The sequence below is a fragment of the Lepisma saccharinum genome, chromosome 29, assembly GCF_977018435.1.
Source record: "Lepisma saccharinum chromosome 29, izLepSacc3.1, whole genome shotgun sequence".
Classification (NCBI taxonomy): domain Eukaryota; kingdom Metazoa; phylum Arthropoda; class Insecta; order Zygentoma; family Lepismatidae; genus Lepisma; species Lepisma saccharinum.
The window spans coordinates 33,106,337-33,126,191 of record NC_139257.1 but is presented as its reverse complement, the minus strand read 5'-3'; the positions used below and the strand labels follow the sequence as shown (position 1 = coordinate 33,126,191).

General features: G+C 34.1%; 1 protein-coding gene across 6 annotated transcripts in view; it reads left to right on the top strand.

Annotated features, from left to right (window-relative positions):
- Opa1 (Opa1 mitochondrial dynamin like GTPase) overlaps positions 1 to 19,855 on the top strand; it is a 61,757-nt gene that overhangs the window by 976 nt on the left and 40,926 nt on the right. Inside the window, exons 2-7 of one of the 6 annotated variants that reach the window (XM_083114253.1) lie at positions 2,054 to 2,360; positions 4,416 to 4,551; positions 6,048 to 6,176; positions 7,582 to 7,617; positions 9,906 to 9,995; positions 13,086 to 13,243. In XM_083114253.1, the coding sequence (XP_082970379.1) occupies positions 2,054 to 2,360; positions 4,416 to 4,551; positions 6,048 to 6,176; positions 7,582 to 7,617; positions 9,906 to 9,995; positions 13,086 to 13,243 (856 nt within the window). The remainder of the gene's footprint in view (positions 1 to 2,053; positions 2,361 to 4,415; positions 4,552 to 6,047; positions 6,177 to 7,581; positions 7,618 to 9,905; positions 9,996 to 13,085; positions 13,244 to 19,855) is intronic. The other 5 variants (XM_083114256.1, XM_083114254.1, XM_083114255.1 and 2 more) reach the window with 5 other exon arrangements.

Genomic DNA, 19,855 nt, shown 5'->3' with positions numbered 1-19,855 from the left:
TTGGTTTAGAATTAAACAATATGAATTTGGGTCAGTTATATTTAGGGTAAATGTTTACTATCCTTCGGACACACATAACTTCTGAGTATCATCAATTTTTGACATTTGTACTTACCTATCTGCTTCACGGATCATTTTTTAACGTATATTCATGTTTTTTTTATCAATTTTTTTAAAAAAAGTGTTTTTGTAACTGAAAAACGTACATTTCCGCAAATGGTTTGTGGAGCTATGTGTCAATGGTTCGTGGGGCTATGCGAGAATGGTGTGTGGGGCTACGCATATTTTTTTCAAAACCAATTTTTAACTATTGTAACCTATTGTGACCCTACCTAATCTAACCTTACCGGAAATGGTTCGTGGGGCTATGCGTCAATGGTTGAATTTCCGCTATGAAACATTCCCACATCACACAAAACACCTTCCAGATGTTAGACAATACTACAGGAACTTATTACGGAAAGTAGTTTCTTCTGTAGAAATGAAGAAGTCTGTCCGAAGGATAGTAAACTAGTACCATATTGGGTGCAGTAGAAAAATGGAGAGGGTGATGGGAGAAAGTTTGCAGGAAGATTCACAGACACTGAATCAATAGTTCCAATAAAATGAATTAATGAGAGTCCTCATGCTTTATTCTCGCACTTTGGGTATCCATATCAGTGATGTTCCCAGCAGGAAACTGAAGAAACTTCTACATATGTACAAGAAACTAGATATCATGCATTAATGCACTATACCACTATTTCTTACTCGTTCTTGCTTCTGTTTTTGTGCTTCTACTTGTTATCTATCATGGCTTGTATCATGTTTGTTCTAGTGTGAACATGCATCATATCAAAACTAACTCTCTAGCCTTCTTAAACCCGAAGGTTTATGCCTGCAAGAATGTATCAAAACATGATACATAACATAGATACAGGCATGATCATTCAGGAAAACATCTTTCACTGAAACAAACTGAAATAATGATGCTATGTATACTTACGAAGAGTGTGTACACTGCAGTGATGGTTTTCTCTGATGTTTTGTTCTGAGTAGGTGTTTTGTTCTGATGATGGATGGACAGATCCTTCCACACACAGATTTTAAAGTGGATGTAGAGCAATTAGGTAGAGGGGAACAGATGCCTGAATGTCACATGACCTAAAACAAAAGTGCCGGAAAAGAGTAAATGTCGTTCTGCTGTGGGAAAGAATTTGCATCACATGATGATCATATTATATAAAGCACACAAACTCTCTACAATTAATCAGTTTTTTTTTTTCAATGCCCAGCTTAAGTCCCACATGTTACACAGTAGAGTCCTAATTGAAGGTGGACGAGATTGAGGCTACCTTGAACTTTAAACTGCACTAATTACTTTTTTGAAGCTTTCGAGATTTCTAATTCTCCTATAAAGCTTGTGAACATTTGAACCGCTACCGATAAGAGACTTGAACTCTATGTCCCATTTTGTATTTCAGTATTTAGAAGCATGATTATTTTGTTACTATTTATAATACAGTTAAAATCCCACATGTTAAACAATTGGACCTAGAAAACATTGCGTAAGATTTTTAGCTCACGAAATTTGCTTTCTCTGTAGTTATTCATGTGTGTGTGTCCATGTAGAAACTGTATTGCTTTTATTTTTAATTTGGCTCTTCAGTTATCTTGTTTATTGTATTAGTAAAAAATAATGACCATTGTTATTAATGATATGACCCCCTCCCCCCCATATGCAAACTGTATTACTTTCATTTTATTTGTATGCCAAGGGTCCTGGGTTCAAATCCCGCTCGGGCTTGGTTGTTTGTGAATGTCTATTCATCACTCATCCCCATCTTCGCAAAATAGCCAAGAGGCACAAAACGTGAAGTAAAATAAAACTCAATCAATCAGTCATTTTATTTGTATTATTTTATTTTTAATTTTTTAATTGTATGTAATTAATTGTAAAGAAAAACAATGACCACTGTAATGTATGGTTAAGTGGGAGAGAAGGCACTAATGCCTTAACTTCGCCATGTGAACAAAGTCATAAAATAAATAAATGGATTATTTTCATTTACAGGCTGGATTTAACAATGGCTGTCAACAGATGCTATAGGAGTGGGTGTGGTGGCTGTGGAATGTTTCTATTAAAAAGAGGGGCAGTGAAAAGTGCAAAGTGGGATATGTCCCCTCATAGAGTTAACTACTGTACACTTAGAACTTTAGGAAGAACAAGAAGACCTATTGTTTGTGTTAAGTACCCCTATTACAGTGTGTTGCCTAGGCGAGGATATGCAGGAATTGCTCTCAGAGTGTTGAGAGGAGTTCTGAAAGTGCGCTATCTCTTACTTGGAGGTGCAATCGGAGGAGGAATGACGCTGCAGAAGGTATTTGTTTTATTGTAAGAGTGAACATTTTGTTATAATGCTCAGTAGTTGTGCATTGATGATTTTTTCTTCCTTCATTGTGAATTGCTATAAGGCATAAGTTCCAATTGTGTAATTCTGATATAATCATTATTTACACATACTTTCTACATGGACCAAAGTATATAAGTATATACTGAATAGTATTACTAACTCAAAGTGTCTATCAGTCTGCAAATCCTGGAAATGTCTGGAAATTTTACTGCATTTCTGGAAAAAAATAATTGTGGAACTGCACAAAAGGCAGGTTTTTGAACAAATAAACAAGACTTTTCTAGACTTTGGTTTGATGTACTGAGTGTCAGTTGTTTTTTTTTAAGTCAGTTGGCCCAAGTTCCTTTTGTTTGTTGCAATTTCATCATGCTACGAATGCAATTTTTACATGGTTCGATTTCGATGTACGTCTGTTGACACATACTGCGGAGTTTTAGCGATTACTTAAGGTTTTGTTCAACATATGCTTTTGTGGTTAGGTTAGGCACGTTAGGTTTGGTTCCCTTAGCAATAAAATAAAGTCCCTAAATACATTCTACTAAGGTTTCGATTTACTTCTACATTCATTCCCACGCTTCTACGATATTTACTGTCGCTTTTCGACGAAGAATTTCATGTCCATGCGCATGCTTGCGTAAGGTAATTTTTAAGTTGTTTTTTTTTTTTCAACATAAATAAGTTTTTTCGAGTCCAAACCGTGCAAATTACTTTAAGGAAGGTTCAAATTTCGTGTGACAATAATTTCCAAAATTCTACGATAATTAGTCTTTATGCTAGGAGAAATCATAAAACAATTGGAACCGTTACCATCCAGTTTATGCACAGATATGCTAATCAGGACTGGACCTACAATTAAAAATGGAATCCAAATCATTGTATGCCTCCACTGGGTATCGATCCCAGGACCCCTTGAAGTCACATTGAGTTTGAAGATTATGTCAATCATATAACTTGGAAATATTAGTCCAGTAATTTTTGGATTTGTTACATTTGTGCATCTTTTTTTTTTTTTTTTTTTGTTTGTTCTATGTGTACTTTCCTGTTCACATTTTTTAAGGTTTGTCGGTCGAAATATATGTTACTTTATCTGAACAGGAGTGTACAATACATCATTTCATGCTGAAAAAATTGTCGAACAATCTGCAATGTAATGGATGTAACTTGTGCTGGAATTATTTATTTTCACAAGTTGAAACTCTGCTTACATTACATGTCATTTTCCGATCTTTCAATTCAGCACGAGAGCAAGTTTGTTTTAAGTTCACTTTATGCTCATGTAGGCTAATTGGGACTTTACCTATAGTTTAAAGTGGGATCTGGACCACTATGCAATCTGCCTCCATTGGTGATTGCCAGCCTTCGTGGCAGATTGGTATCACAGCATGCTACAATACCAGAGATCCCAGGTGCGAATACCAGCTTGGGCAGCTTGTGAATCAATTTCATCATATCATCACTCATCCTCATCTTCGCGATTAGCCAGAAGTGTCAGAAAAGCAAAGATAAATAACCCATATCAAATCTTTTGGGAATCAAACCCAGGATTACAAGGTGACACTGTTAACTTCTCTCTTTTGGGGAGGTACAAGAAGTACCTAATTTGTCCCCTTTGAATGATGATTAATTTTTTGTATTACAAAATAGATGTGTAGTTTTTAATGTCATAATGGTGTACTGTGAACTAAGAATGTTTCAGAGCGAACTTTGGGACCATGGCAATTAAATAAGAAACTGTTCAAATATCATTTGAAACAGGATTCTTAAGTTTCATTTAAAGGTTGCATTTTTCATTTTTACATTTATTAATAGCTAACTCTTGATTTCCCTTTCTTATTGTGCTCCGATGTGGGTTTATGGTGAAAAACTCCGTATGGTAAGTTGCATCACATATACAATCCACTTTTTAATTAAGTGTGTTCAGTTTTTGATAGATTTCTTTTTAACGATAAGTTCTGTAAGTTTTCAACATTTCTGGTCATGTATTAAAGCTTATAAAGGCTTATAGTTTTATTTCTTTACCAGTCATATGAACAGTGGAAAGAGTCGTTTCCCGATCTGAAGTGGCTGGATGAGTATCTCCCCCCTCCAGAGAAGTGGAACGAGTTTCGAGGAACTTTAATTTCAATGAAAGACAAAGTGAAGGATAATTTGGAAATAGGTGTGTATATTTTTCGGTATTCTGATGCCACTTGCCATCCAACTGGCTTTCTTACTTGATATTTAGCATGCAATGGTAATTTAATATTGTCTAGTGCTTTTAACTATACATTTCATTTCGAGAGAGCACCTCTTCTCTCATCTTCGGGTGAATTATGGGGATCGAACCTGTGATTTTACTACAAATATGCTCCAGTAACGAACCATAGTGGCCCCTGTATGGAGTAGGAAACAGTATCGGACACTCTGCATTGTCTTTTACCTTCTTTGTCTATTTTAACCTTCTGTAACCCAACTACATTCACATGTTTTAAACTTTCACCATTCTTGTATTAACTTCTGAAGAAGCCACATAATGTGGTGGAAGCTTTAGTAACTAAAAAACTGAGTACATGCCAAAACTGGACTTCAGCTACTTAGTGAAATGGCATGTGGTGTAAGTTATGCCTCATCTTAATGTTTATCTTAATCTGTTAAGTTTATTTGAATATTTGAAATTTTCATAAAAAATCTTCTTCCATCAAAAAATAACAAAAGTTATATTTATCCTCAAATTATTAAACACTACTTTTTTGTTGAAGTATTTTTTTTTTTTAAATTTTAGTAGATAGAGTGGATGTTTTTCTTCGTGTGCTTCCATAAACATGATTGTTTTAACTCGATATAACCTGAAAACAAAGTACACTATGTTTCTTTGCTGGTCCATTTGAAAATAAATATAGATAGAAATTACATTTGAGCAAATTTCAACTCATGGGTAAGGTAATTTATTTGCAGGTATCTACTTGGTGGCCAATAGATATCCTAAAATTTTGTTCAATTAACAACTATAGTGTGTGCAATGAGATTTTGATACATGTTGTTGGTGCTTTTTATAACGTGATTTTCAATTGAAGGTACAAAGTTTTCAGGTTGTGTATTTTAACAATTTGAATATTGAAGGCAGCGCCATTTAAGCACATTAAACATGATATTGATTAAGATGAGAAATATATTATTAAAACTTTACTGATTTCATACAAGACCTTTTTTGGGGTCATCTTTCCTGTAAGAAACACAACATGCACCAAAATGAAGGTTTAAAAGTGATGTTTTGCTGGCGTTCTGCCAGCATTGTCAAGAATACAATGGAGTTAAAAACAGGTATGGTGGTAGGAAGTGTGAAAATATAGTGGTGATCATGTGCGCTGTGTTTCGTCTTGTGTTCCGGCTCTCTGACAAGTAAGACGAACATGTTCTACACAGCACGTGATGCCAGAAGCTATTTTTGTGAGGATCCTGTGGTATTGCATATTTTTAATACCGAAAATATATCTTTAACTTGTGATCTAGCTGAATTCTCCTCCTGAGAAAGTGTTGTATCATGGTTTGTGTTCATTTAATGACATCATCATATAGAACACTGTTGCTATTGCAAAATGTTCTGTGTTGTCATGTGTTCCTTACTTTGCAACCCATTATTAAAAACGAAACATTTATTTTCATATTATTGAATAGATCCCAGATTCAAGATTTTAGGCCAAGAAAAGATGAGAAACTTGCGTGAATGGTTTGACCATAGACTAGATGATGCTATACAGGCAGCTGAAGCATCTGATTTGGATTCTGAAGGTGTTTTCCAAAACAGTAAGTGGACTGTGTTTCAAGATATGCTGCATGCCTCACACCTTGAACCAAAAGAAACTCTGCCCACGTTCCTCTTTCCTCACATATCCATGTTCTTGTTCCACATGGCTTACAAAAGTTTGTAACTCTCTTTCAGTATTGACAGGTTAGAAGAATTCTTCTAGTTCTTAGGTATTAGTTAGAGCAGTCTTCCAACCAAAGAGGAAATGATTGTGAACCATGAAACTTTTCTTGATTTTTTCTCATACTTAACCTGAAGTTCAATGCACTTGGTGCATCATGTCAGGTTTTTTTAACCTTACAAAAATAATTATTTTGTGGTCTGCAAGAAACTGCTCTGCTTGCAAAATTTCTGCTCTTTAAGTGTCTTTTAATGTTATTAAATAGTAGTCAGATAGAGCAAGATCTGGTGATTGGGGTGGATGATGTGTGAGGGAGCAATTTCCTGAAAACAGTGTACCTTTCCACGTTCTTCTCCAGCATGGTTCCTTCCATTATTTAAAACAAATGAATAAATTGTGTTAAGATCCTGCAAATTGGCACATAATGGTATGAAATAACACCTCTTTACAGCAACTTGACAATATACTTTGGGAAAGGACCAAGGATTTTTTAGTCCTCACTTGCAACATCTGTATCAAGCCACATTACTTCTTTGTCACTAGATTCAACGAGGACAAAGATAGATTGCTTCTATCATCCACACCTGTTATACGTTATTCTTGATTTTTAACTATTCTGCAATACCCAATCGTTTAACTAATGACAACTTCAAGGTGACCCTCATTATGGTGGAGACAGTTGTCCCTTGCCCTAAGGGTCAGTACATCCATGGTGCATGAACACCTCCCAGCGATATTAATCTGTCTTTTCCCTTTTCAAGTAACTCAGTTATGCTCACGATTCTGGGCCATCACTAAATTTGTAGGTCTCTTGAAAAGAATTGAACCCAGGACTACAAGAATCTACACTGTGTTCGTAATGGTAACTTAGGGAACTAATTTTCAAGTACTACATTACTATCTGTATGCATCTCTTTTCGTAGCACTCCCTACTCTTAATTTCAATCTTCACTTACTAAAACTTCCATATTTAATGTGCTTTTTTCATGATTTTATACAAATTATTACTGAGTTGCTTTTTTTTAAAAAAATATATTTATTTTATTTTTATTTATGAATGTAAGGGACAGTAAATACATTAGGCCTTAATGTTCATATTGGTAGATTGGGAGGTGTAAAGACATTAATTTTGTTTTGGTTTTCTTGTTTTTATTTATTTGCATTTTCATTTGTGCATTGTTCAAAAGTCAAATATTGATTTTTTTGTTGTTGTTGTTGATGTTTATTTTGTAGAGAACTACTGCCAATAGCCTTATTCTCATCTTGTCTTTCTCCTCCCATAGGTTTTCTGGGGTTAACTGGAGTTGATCATGTTCCAGGTGTGTAGGAAAATAATGTTTTGTTTATGTGAATGTCCTTTGTGCTGCATGCATTTTTTACTTTTTGTGGATGTTCCAATCTTGTTGTTTTCTTCCTATTTTCCAGACATGCACAAATGATTATGATTTAGTATTTACTTTTGACTTGTAGCAGAAAGCATTTACTAGTCTCCGTGAGAAAAGTAGTATAGTTGTTATAAATGCAAGAATATTTTTCCCTTATAGTTAACATTATTTACTTTCTGACAGTCATATTTCTTTCTATGTATTTAGTCCTCACTAATCTTGTTTACTCAGTGGTATTGTTATGTATGTAATTTACTTTAATTTACATTGTCAACTAATGTCAGTGACTGCTAAATTAATAAAATGATTTGAATTGTTTGGCTGTTGAGAAGAGTGTTAATGTAAGAAATAACTTGTTGAAAATTAGGCACACCCAGGAGATGTACTACGAAGAAATTTTAAGCAAAAAATGCAGGCTCAACCAGGACTCGAACCTGGGGGTCTGGCATATCGTACCATTGCTCTAACCACTGAGCTACCTAGCCGGCCTGGCCTCGCCTTTTTTTTCTCTGCCACTGTTTTACCTGCGTGGAATCGTCTCTGCCAGTGCTACCGCAACAGGATCGGTTGCCTTTGAAACACAGTAGACTTCAACGTTGCCTGGTTCCTCCCAGCATATAGTAGCACTAGCAGACGACTCCATGCAGGTAAAACAGCTACAGCAAAAAATCACGCGAGGCTAGGCCAGTTTGGTAGCTCAGTGGTTAGAGCAATGGCATGGTATGCCAGAGACCCGGGTTTGAGTCCTGCTCGAGCCTGCATTCGCTTAAAATTTCTACGAAGAAATAGCTTGTTCATAAGTTCTATGAAGAAAGATAAACTTAATGAAATTATTGTTTGAATACCTGGAACGGATATTTCAGAGATGTAATTGTGGCAATTGTAGGGAGTTCGGAAGTTAGTGTGGTAGCTCAGAATGCCAGAGACCCAGTTTGATCACTGGTTAAGCCACAATTATTATTTATACCAGAATGTTTGTTTAATATTGTTAACTCTGTGGATGAGTACTCATTGTAAGGATTCAAGGTAGTTCAGAACGTTTATAATTTTTTAATATAAAAGTTTTCCGTTTGAACTATATCATAGCACTTGACCAGAGTTTTGCTTTATTCCTAGTTTCACATGAGATAATAATTTATTCACAAAATCCTTTTCTACCCAAAATCTGGTTGCAAAAATTATGGAAATTATACATTTTACAGGATATTTAGATTTTGCAAGAGTGTCATTTGAAGAGCCCTGTAATTATGATAAATATAAAAGCAATATTTTGGTACAAAGATTGGGCACATTTCAGGATCAAAAGTGGTATATAAAGATGGTACTTTGGTGTTAAAAGGGTCAATGTAACTCCATACACTTATAAGGGTGCAAAATGACCATACATACTTAAGCACCTAAAGATTTCAAATGAATGAATCAAATTTTGCTTCTCAAATACTTGCAGCTGAATTTATCCATTTTCCATGATTTGCATAACTCTCAGGATAATTCACCCTTCAGAAAGTGTGGGGTTAGTAAACAAATTTAGTTTTTGAGTTTTTTTCACATTCTGCAGTTCATTTCACATCATTTTGGGACAAAATGTGGTAGGAAATGCACCCCACACCTTTCAAAACATGTAAAATAAACATCGCAGTGTGCTATTTCATATTTTGCTTTTGTATCAAAAATGAAATATGCATGCTTCTAGTCACATGACATTTTTGCAGAGACTGGAATAGTATTGGCCAGTGTCTGTGATTTAACTCCAACCGGTTCTTTTCTATATCACTGGTATCAGTATTGGCTCACTTTGGAACCTGCTGGTTCAAAAATACATAGCCATGCTACTTTCCATTAGTTTTTGAGGCAGATATTTCCATTCATTTTACTCATGGTGTACTCTTTGCAACGTTTACGTTAAGGACAAGACAGTAAATCATTTTGTGGTTCCAGCATTGTTTCATGTGCATTCAGGTTGAAATATAACTGTATCTGGTGGTGTGGCAAATTGATCTGTGAAATTATTAAAAGGGTGAGCAAATGATAAATTGTTTCAAATTTGCAGTGTTACATATAATTTCCAGAATTGTTTTCTCTTTTTGTTAGAAAGTGTTTATATTTCAAACGTAAGTTTCTTATTCTTGCTCTTTTAGATTTGTGAAAGTTTATTAAGTATTATTATAGGTAATGATGAGAAATAGTATTCAACATAGATACTCTTTGCTTCTTTAAATCAGGTTCAGAAATAAAAGCAAAACAAAATGCAATAGCTTTCACAAGGCCCTCTGCAGGCGAAAAGGTTGAAGAAAAGAGAAAGACTGTTACTGGTAAGTCAATGAAAGAATGATTTGCATACTGTAGGTTAGTGGATTGATTAAATTTTAATAAATTTTTAAAAATCAGATCTAATTATTTGGTTGATAATGGGGTGCACTGTAGTGATTCAACAGGAATACTGATGTGTACTGATATGAAGTGTGCCAATATTAAGAACTGATGCCCATCCAATATAAAATGGAAAAAAACTGATTTACTTGAACATTGTAACATTTAAATACGTTTAAAATATTTAGGAATTTTGAGCTATATCGTATTATTCTACCAACTTAAAAATGTTCATGAGTTAGTCATAATGTTAAAGAAGCTGTCTTCTAAATCTTAGAATCCACTTTCACCACACAATTTTAGAATAGAATTAACAAGAAATTATGGTTTTTGCATAATTTTTGGGATATTTAGACACTGTGAAAATGTAGATCCCACAAAATAAAATAACTAAAGGGATTTGACCAGTATTGCAGGTTAGTTTAAACTGGTTCTTTCCGATACTAATACCATTAATATGAGTATCGGAAAGATGTCCATTCTGCAATGGAGGTTCCAAAGCTTCAAAAGAGGACTAACTTGAAATTTGTTAGTTTTGAATTGAAAATTACATAAAAATGGATATTGCCATTGTGGCAGTTAATTAAAGAAACACAAAAAGCTATTGTCGTATAAATATACTAGTTTTCCAGTACAAAACATCAACTTGGCTCACTTTCATTTGACTAGCCCTTATGTAATAAACAGTCAGTGCATGCAAGATATATTAAAATGAAAAGGGGCATTCCAGCATTAGTGTGTGATATTCAAACTACAAAATGTAAGGTTCTAGACATGCGAATCAATTAAAGTATAATGAACTAATTTCATAGAATTATGAAGTACTTTTGTAGTGTCTGTTAACAAATGAGAAGAAAACCTGAGCATGATGGCATAGCCTGAATGAATGAAAATGTGTTACAAGTGTGACAGTATTAGAATATAGCAAACTTTGATTTCATCTGCTTGTGAAGCATATAGGCTACAGATGGTAATCATTTTTGTTGTTGAAACATGCAAATTATATGCATTTACAAATATTTAAACCTTAATGCAATTAAAAACAATAATTTCCAGATTGATTCCTTTTATTGTTTACATGGAGTACACTTTTCATTGAATGCCCAAAAAGTATGTTTGTTGAAATTGAAAAATTTTGAATTTAGATAAGGAATATAAGGTTCAATCAATGTAATTTTGGTTTCAAAGTTTCATTTTTGCGTGTATGTGTTCTTTAAAGTGTTTTCTGGCAATTGTAATGTAACATCAAGTAACAATCAATAATTCAGTTTGATTGCACCATATAGTGCTTGAACCACAAAGATTTATAAAAATGTAATCTGTTTAAGATAACCTACACCAACTAAAATAATTTTCCATGTTAGACCAATGGGACTTTTCTAACTCATAAATTGTCACTGTTATAAGAAATCCTACCTTGGTGAACACTCTTCGAGTTGTGTGTAATTTCTACAGGTTTATCTAGTGTACAACATGTAATTTACTTAAGGTATGTAGAAAACACCCGATATCACTTTGATCTTATACCGATACGAGTATCAAATTCTCACCGTTACGATGGGATCCATGAGTATTACCATGCAAAATTGTTCATCACCATGTTCATGCACTATATTTGACCCAATAAGAGCTACAAGAATTAAAAGAAAACTCAAAACAAGTTGTTGATAACTTCTGCACCAGCATATATAAAAATCCATGTAGAACTTTCAGCAAGAAATGCAGGTTCGAGTCCTGGTCGAGCCTGCATTTTTCGCTGAAAGTTCTACGTAGTACATCTCCTGCGTGTGCGAAATTTAATAAAAATCCATCACTTAAGAGCACATACGATGTAAGAGAAAAAATTGCATGGTAATACTCATGGATTTCACTGTACCTGTGCTCATGCTTTGAAATTGAAACCGTTTAAAGTATTTAATTACGACAAAATATGCATGTTTTAAGTCCACTTTATGCATAAAAAGGTTATTTGGGACTGGACCTACAGTTTGTGCCTCCGCCGGCTGTTTAATCCATGACCCGTTGATTACAAGGCAACAACGTGCCACTATGCCATCAGGAGGCCTATGTAACCAGGTGACTGCAATAGGTTTTATGTCTTAGAAATAGTAACTGTGCACTTAGACGTTTACTTACAGTGCCAGGTTTCATCAATTTTGCCTTAATACTCATGGGAAAAAATAACAAAATGGCAGAGTTTTCAGTAAGTTGCAAGCTACTTATAGAAATATTGGATTGGGCAAATTATCAGAAGTTTACTGATACACTGATATATTGGCCAATACTGATAGAAGTACCAATTGATCTGTTCTATCTCTAACTATACCAGAGTTTCCTCTGAAATAATCAGTTTCACATGTGAGAGAATGAGAGTATTGTCATGCAGTCTACTTTCACCACACACTGTTGACTTCAAATGAATGAAACTTGCACATTTTGCAGAATTTGCAGTATATTTGGAGGATTCTGTGAGGTAATCATGATCGAGAAAGTAGTGGTTGGTACCTGTGATGAAATTTAAACTGATATTTCCGATACTATTTCGGCCTATATAGGCATATCGGTTTATCGGTAAAATTACCGATAATTTTAGCATTCCAATATATTTATAAAAATCTTTAATGCAAGATTCTGTCATTTTGTTACAACTTTTATGGATATAAGCATGCAATCTCATACCCTACTTTTCTTAATAGTAAATCTCTAAATATGCAGCTTCCTTTGCATTGCAGTCGTGTGCTAACACATATTAATTATGGAGTGAATGAACCATTTAGACTTTTGAAGGACCATTTAGAATTTTATATTGAATCGATAGAATATCAGTTATCAGTGGTGGTAAATTTTATATCCGTACATATATCGGCCAAAATTTCATATCAGCTCATACCTAATTAGCAACTTACCAATACTTGTGATTCATTGCTAATTTTATATCTTTCTAAGTAATCTTTGAGCATGTGATCTATAGAAGCATTAATTTAGCAGTTTGTAAGTTATACTTTGTGCTGATGGCAATCTTTTTACCACAGAAAAAAACCATGAACGGCTAGAGGCACTCCAGGACGAACTGATTCAAGTCCAATTGAAATACCAAAAGGAATTGGAAAGGTTAGAAAGAGAAAATAAGGAACTTCGGAAACAGATTCTTCTCCGAGGTACTAGTAAAGCATCTTTAAAGAAAGTCAAGGTAAATTTTAGTAGAATATATAATTTTGAAATATGGCTACTGATGTTCATGGAAATGATCTGAAATTGCCAACAATAACTTCCCTACTTCTCCTAAAAGATGACCAGAGAAAATAGCTTGGGAGTATGGCATTGCAACATTTTTTGTTTTGGTAAATAATTAATGCCTTTTCATCACTACTCTGCTCCTCATGCACCTTTCTGAATGTTCCATGTGAAAGTAAATTCTTCACTGACCTCCACTGCCCTTTCGATGTGTCTTACATGAATTGGCAACATTGGACGGACATGTGGTGGTTCACATGCATTGTCAAGAATGTCATCATCATCATCCTCGCACCGTTTCCTGCCTCTGGCTGGGTCGGCATAGAAGTGAAGCCTCTCCATTTCTTCCTGGTCTTCCACCACTCCTCTCTTTCCACCAACATCTTGGTCTCCCCCTTGGCCCACTCATTGTGCATTGTAAGCTCTTACTGCTAGTCTTTCTGAATCCATCCTCTTCATGTGTCCGAACCATCTCACCTGTGCCTGATCTATCCTGTCCTGAAGCTTCACCACACCCACTGTCTGTCGGATCTCCTCATTCCTTATTCTATCCCTTCTAGTCTTCCCCAATATACTCCTTAAAAATTTCATCTCCACTGCCTGCATCTTTCTTTTGTCAAGAATGTGAGAAACATAAATTGCAATTTAAGTTTGTTTGGAGCTGCATAAGTAATTTGTCAGTTTGTTTAATCTACATATGGGACATACGTATTAATCAGTAGTATATTGGTTGAACTGTAAAATTGTCAATATTTTTACTTGCCCAATTTGATTGAGTGCATTAATTAAGTCAGCAAATGAACTATTTTATGTTTTTGTGTAACATGTACTATTTAATTTTGGAGTTGAGAAATATCTGTATCAGGAAATTTTATAATATAGTATAGTGTACTTATTCATATCAGTCCATTCTTTAATTTAATTCATTCTGAATTAACATCAAATGTATAGCGGCAGAAAGCAACACCTTCACCATATTGTTTGGAGTGTCCATGCACTAATATTGCTGCTACAAAGAATAGGTGAAATTGACTATTGCATGGGAAAAGTGCTGACCATCCGCAATGTGCTTATTTTTATTATTACTTTATTCATTCCATGCAAGTGTCGCTAGATATAGTTACAGACATTTTTGTTTGTAACGATCCTGTTGAAAGTCATTGTTATTGTTACAACCCAGAAGTGTCTGTGACTGTACAATAAATTTTTATTGGCTGTGGGGAATATTTCCTAATGGTATTGACAACCATTATATACTCATATATGTAACAAAACAATGTCATTTGCATAGATCAGTTTACTGGATCGCAACATGCAATTACTGTTAGGAATTTTATAAAAATGGTGATTGTGCAGTCTCTGTTAAGTCACTTCACGTAACCGTTTATGATTACTTCCTGTGGGTGAATCTAAAAAGAAATGTTTTGGCAAGTTGACCATAGACCTAGTACCATTCCAATTAACATGTTGGAACATGTCATGATTGATCTCCTTTGAAGGCTATTTAAGTGTGAACATCATCAAGGTGATGGGTAGGGAGACAAATTTATGGTAAATAAAAACTGAGGAGAGCGGTAAATAAAATGTTAGATCAGCGGTATATACCAGCGGTGGAAAAAAATTGGCACACACTTTTTCATCATGAGAGGAAACAACATACAAAAGAGCTATAAATTGATAAACTACTTCATTTTTATATACTGTACACATACACAAGTACTTAGCTGTCCAACCAAAAATAAAACATCAACACAAAATCACTTCATTTCTAAATTGCATATCTCAAGTGATTTATTCTTTGTATGTATTTAAAGGATATCCTTGCTGTCCAACAAATAAAATAATCACTACTGCACATACACAAACACATTTTGAAAATCACATGATGATAAACAAAATCCATTCAAGACTGAACACACATGACACCATTGTTTCCCTTGATGTGTGGGAACAGACTAATCTTATCGCTGCACAGCTAGCAAGTTTGATGAAACTGGAAGGTGAGTAGACATTTGGGGGATGAAAGGAGTGCAGCTTGACAGGGAGCGAAGTTTTTGAACTGAGATTATGTGCATGGGAAATTCCAATTTCCAGCATCTTCCTGATATGATCGAAGGTAAAACGTTCTTCAGCTGCAAGTGGTAGGAAACTTTAGGCAAACGTTTCGTTACAAATCGACAGTTTGCGTGCACAACCTCGATTGCCGATTTTTGCGTGTTTTCTACTTAATTTGATGATATTTCACGGTTATTTCACGAAAAAGCATTCATTTCATGGAAAAGCACACATTTCGCATTACTTCGCGAATAAAACTCATGCATATTTCATCATTGGGGGTGTAGTTACGTACAGAATGTTCAAAATTACATCTTTTTTTCACATTTCGCGCATCGATTCAATTCAATGTCCCCAGTGATGGGTCACCTGAAGGGAATGGTAGTCTAAACATTAGCATGACTGGGGTTGTTTTCCATATGACAGTGTGCATGGTAGCAATTCTTGAGCCCTCCATGGGAGAGTAGTTATCACAATGTTCTACGACACCATGTTCGAATCCCAGTCTGGGCATGGATGTTCTTTGCGAGCGTCCCTTCATCAATTTCATCCTTATCTTCGCTATCAGCCAAAGTGGCAGAAAAGTGAAGTAAAATAAACCAAATCAATCAATCAGTTCATGAGTGTGTAATGTTTAGGTTGCGTTTAAAATGACCATTTTATTGAAACACTACAGTCAAATCAAGTCTTAAGATTTCAAATATTCCTAAGATTCAAATTAATAATATATGAAAATGATATTAAATGAGCATTATATTCCTTGTTTTGTTGAAGTTCCAGTACATTCACATAAAATAAGTACTGTGTAAAGGTAGTGATGTGCCTCCAAAATAAGAAATGTAATGTTTATTGAATATAATGTTTTATTGATTGGAAGTGCCGATGGAACACACAGTGTACACAATTATGAAGAATTAGCATTTAACTTTTATTGTAGAATAGCTAATAGACAAAATGTATAGATTGAGGATATATTAATTGATGCTGTATTAGTATTAACCAATAAGCATATTGGTTTGTTGGTAAAATTACTGATATTTTTACCTATCTGATATAAACAGTAAATTAGTGAAAAATTCTGTCATTTTATTATTATAATATAAATAGTATAAATATTTTTAATTCATGTACATCCTAGTTTACTAACTAACTAACTCCCTAGCCTTCTTAAACCCGAAGGTTCATGGCTGCAGCAACACAGGCCTTCCATCTTTCCCTATCTTGAGCAAGTTCTATATACTCTTTTCCATCCCTACCGATTTCCCTTAGGTCCATCTCAACGTTGTCCCTCCATCTTCGCCTTGGCCTTCCTACAGGTCTCTTACCATCAGGTTTCCCAACAAGAATCCTGTAAACTCCTCTTTCCTCTCCCATTCGTGCCGCATGGCCTGCCCATCTAAGTCTTCTTGATTTAATTATTCTAATAATATCTGGACATGAATACAAATTATTTAGTTCTAAATTATGTAACCTTCTCCACTCACCCGTCTCCTCATCCCTTTTAGGTCCAAATATTTTCCTAAGGATCTTATTTTCAAATACTCTCAATTTATGTTCCTCTTTCAATGTAAGGGACCAAGTTTCACATCCATATAATACTACAGGCAAAATTACGGTTTTGTATATTTTAACTTTTAGTTTCTTAGATATTAAACGAGAAGACAAAAGTTTATGAAGGGAGAAGTAACATGCATTTCCTGAATTAAGCCTACTTTTTATTTCCTCTTTAATATAATTTTCATTTGTTAATATTACTCCTAAGTATTTGAATTTGGAAACTGGTTCAAACGAGTTGTTATCAATAATTAGATTATGATTATTACCTAACACTTGGTTTCGGCCTGTAAGCATATATTTAGTTTCCTCTTTGTTAACTTCCAAACCTATCTCTTTAGCAGTTTTGAAAAATATTTTAGCATTATTCTTAATTGTATTCACATCATCCCCCAGTAAGTCTACATCATCTGCATATGCTAACAACTGAGTCACACCATTTAATTTTAGTTCTTCTTTAGTTTCTTTTACCTTCCTTACAGCATATTCTAAGGCAAAATTAAAGAGCAATGGAGATAATGCATCTCCTTGTTTTAACCCATCATGAATTGTATATTTGTCAGACATATTAATACCCACACGAATTTTACTTTCTGTTTCACTAGTGCATATTTTTATCATACTAAGAAGCTTCTTAGGTATTCCAAACTCGACTAATATATTATATAATTTATCTCTTTTGACCGAATCATATGCTTTTTTGAAACCAATGAATAGCTGATGGACATTTTGATTATATTCCCACTTTTTTTCAAGTGTCTGTCTGATGTGAAAAATTTGATCTGTAGTTGATCTGTTACGTTTAAATCCACTTTGATAATCACCTATAATTTCATTAGCATATGGGGTTAGTCTTGTTAAAAGAATGTTAGATAATATTTTATATGTTGTTGAGAGTAGAGAAATTCCACGGTAATTATTGCAGTTCATTTTATCACCTTTTTTAAACACAGGAACAAATATGGATTCTTTCCACTGTTGAGGGATTTCTTCTTTATTCCATATTAAACAAATTAATTTATGAATTTGACATATTTATGAATTTCCACCATATTTAATTAACTCAGCTGGTATTAAATCAATGCCAGGTGCTTTGTTATTCTTTAGCCTTTTAATAGCATCTTTAACTTCAGTCAAGTTAGGTTCTGGAACTAAAGGTTCTGCTGTGTGGACTTCATTTACTTCTGATTTATCTCCTACATGGACATTTAAAAGGTCATTAAAGTAGTTCTTCCATCTATTTAGAATATCGCTTGGGTCAGCTAGAAAATCACCATCTTTATCTTTTATCAAGTTTACTTTAGGTTGCCACCCCTTTCTAAACTCATTTACACCTTTATATAAATCTCTCATATTTTTATTCTTGCTGTTTGTTTCAATTTCGTTAATTTTGCTTTTCTAGTAATCTCTTTTTTTACTTGTAAACGTACGGTTAACTTCTCGCTTTATTCTATTATAATTGTTTAGATTTGTATCATCAGAGTTATTTAACCACCTAAGTCTAGCCTGATTTCTTATTTCTATTAGATTATGACATTCATTATCAAACCATGGCTTACTTTTTCTTGGTTTATGGTATCCTATACTTTCTTTAGCTGCTGATTCTATTGCATTACGTATGTGCTCCCAATTCTTATTTACGTCTGTTTCATTTATATTTTCATCATAATTTAAATCCTGCAAAACATCAAATCTATTTGACAGTTTAATTTGGTAATCTTTCTTAATTCTTTCATCAGTAAACTTTCCTGTATCAAATTTTAGAACTTTTAGATTTTGTTGCTTATGATTTATCACTGAGAGTCTTTCTCTTAATTTAGCAATTACTAAATAATGGTCACTGGCACAGTCAGCACCTCTATGTGTACAAACGTCAATTTTACTAGTATGCCTTCTCTTATCAATGAGAATATGATCTATCTGATTATGAGTTTTACCATCTGGAGAAGACCAGGTATATTTATGGATATCTTTATGTTTAAAAGTGGTACTTTTCACAATTAAATTCTTTGAGGTTGCAAAAGTAATCAATCTTATACCATTATCATTACTTAATTCATGAAGACTTTCTTTACCAATCGTGGGTTTAAATGTGTCTTCTTTCCCAATCTGTGCATTACAGTCACCTAACAGAATTTTCATATCATACTGAGAAAATTTATCAAAGACCTGTTCTAACTCTGTATAAAAATCATCTTTAGTATTATCATCTTTATCTTCCGTTGGTGCATGTATGTTTATTAAAATAATTTTACACCACCTACCCTGTAAAACTGCATATGATATCCTATCATTAACAAATTCTACTGTTTTAAGAGCCGAGATAATTCTATTATTTATGAAAAAACCTGTTCCAAAATTATGATTTTCAGTACCACCATAGAAAAAAGTATAATTTTTAGTTTTACAATTCCCTTCTCCTGGCCACCTAACTTCCTGGACAGCTACTACATCTAATTTATACTTAACTATCTCATTAACAGTACACTGAAATGCCCCAGGCCGGTAAAGGCTCAGAACATTCCAGGTGCCTAATTTAATATCCTTATTCCTAATGTAGATCTTATCCTTAGTCCAGGGACCTCCCAAAGTAGTCCCCACCCGGAGATCCGAACGGGGGACTATTTTACCTCCAGAATATTTTACCTTGGGAACATCCATGGCCTTATATTGCTGTTTCTTGACATTTTTTTTACAGTGCAGAGTTGTCAGCTCTACGCCTAACCCCCAATATGAATGGAGGAACTACTACACAAGACAAACACAAACACATTAGACAGCACAACTACTACACAAGAAATATAAAGATACATAGGAACTACTACACAAGACAAACACAAACACATTAGACCACACAACTACTACACAAGAAATATAAAGATACATATAACATAAAAATAATATAAGAAATAAAATATAAGAAGCATGTAATTTTATTTACATCCTAGTTTTGTAAAAT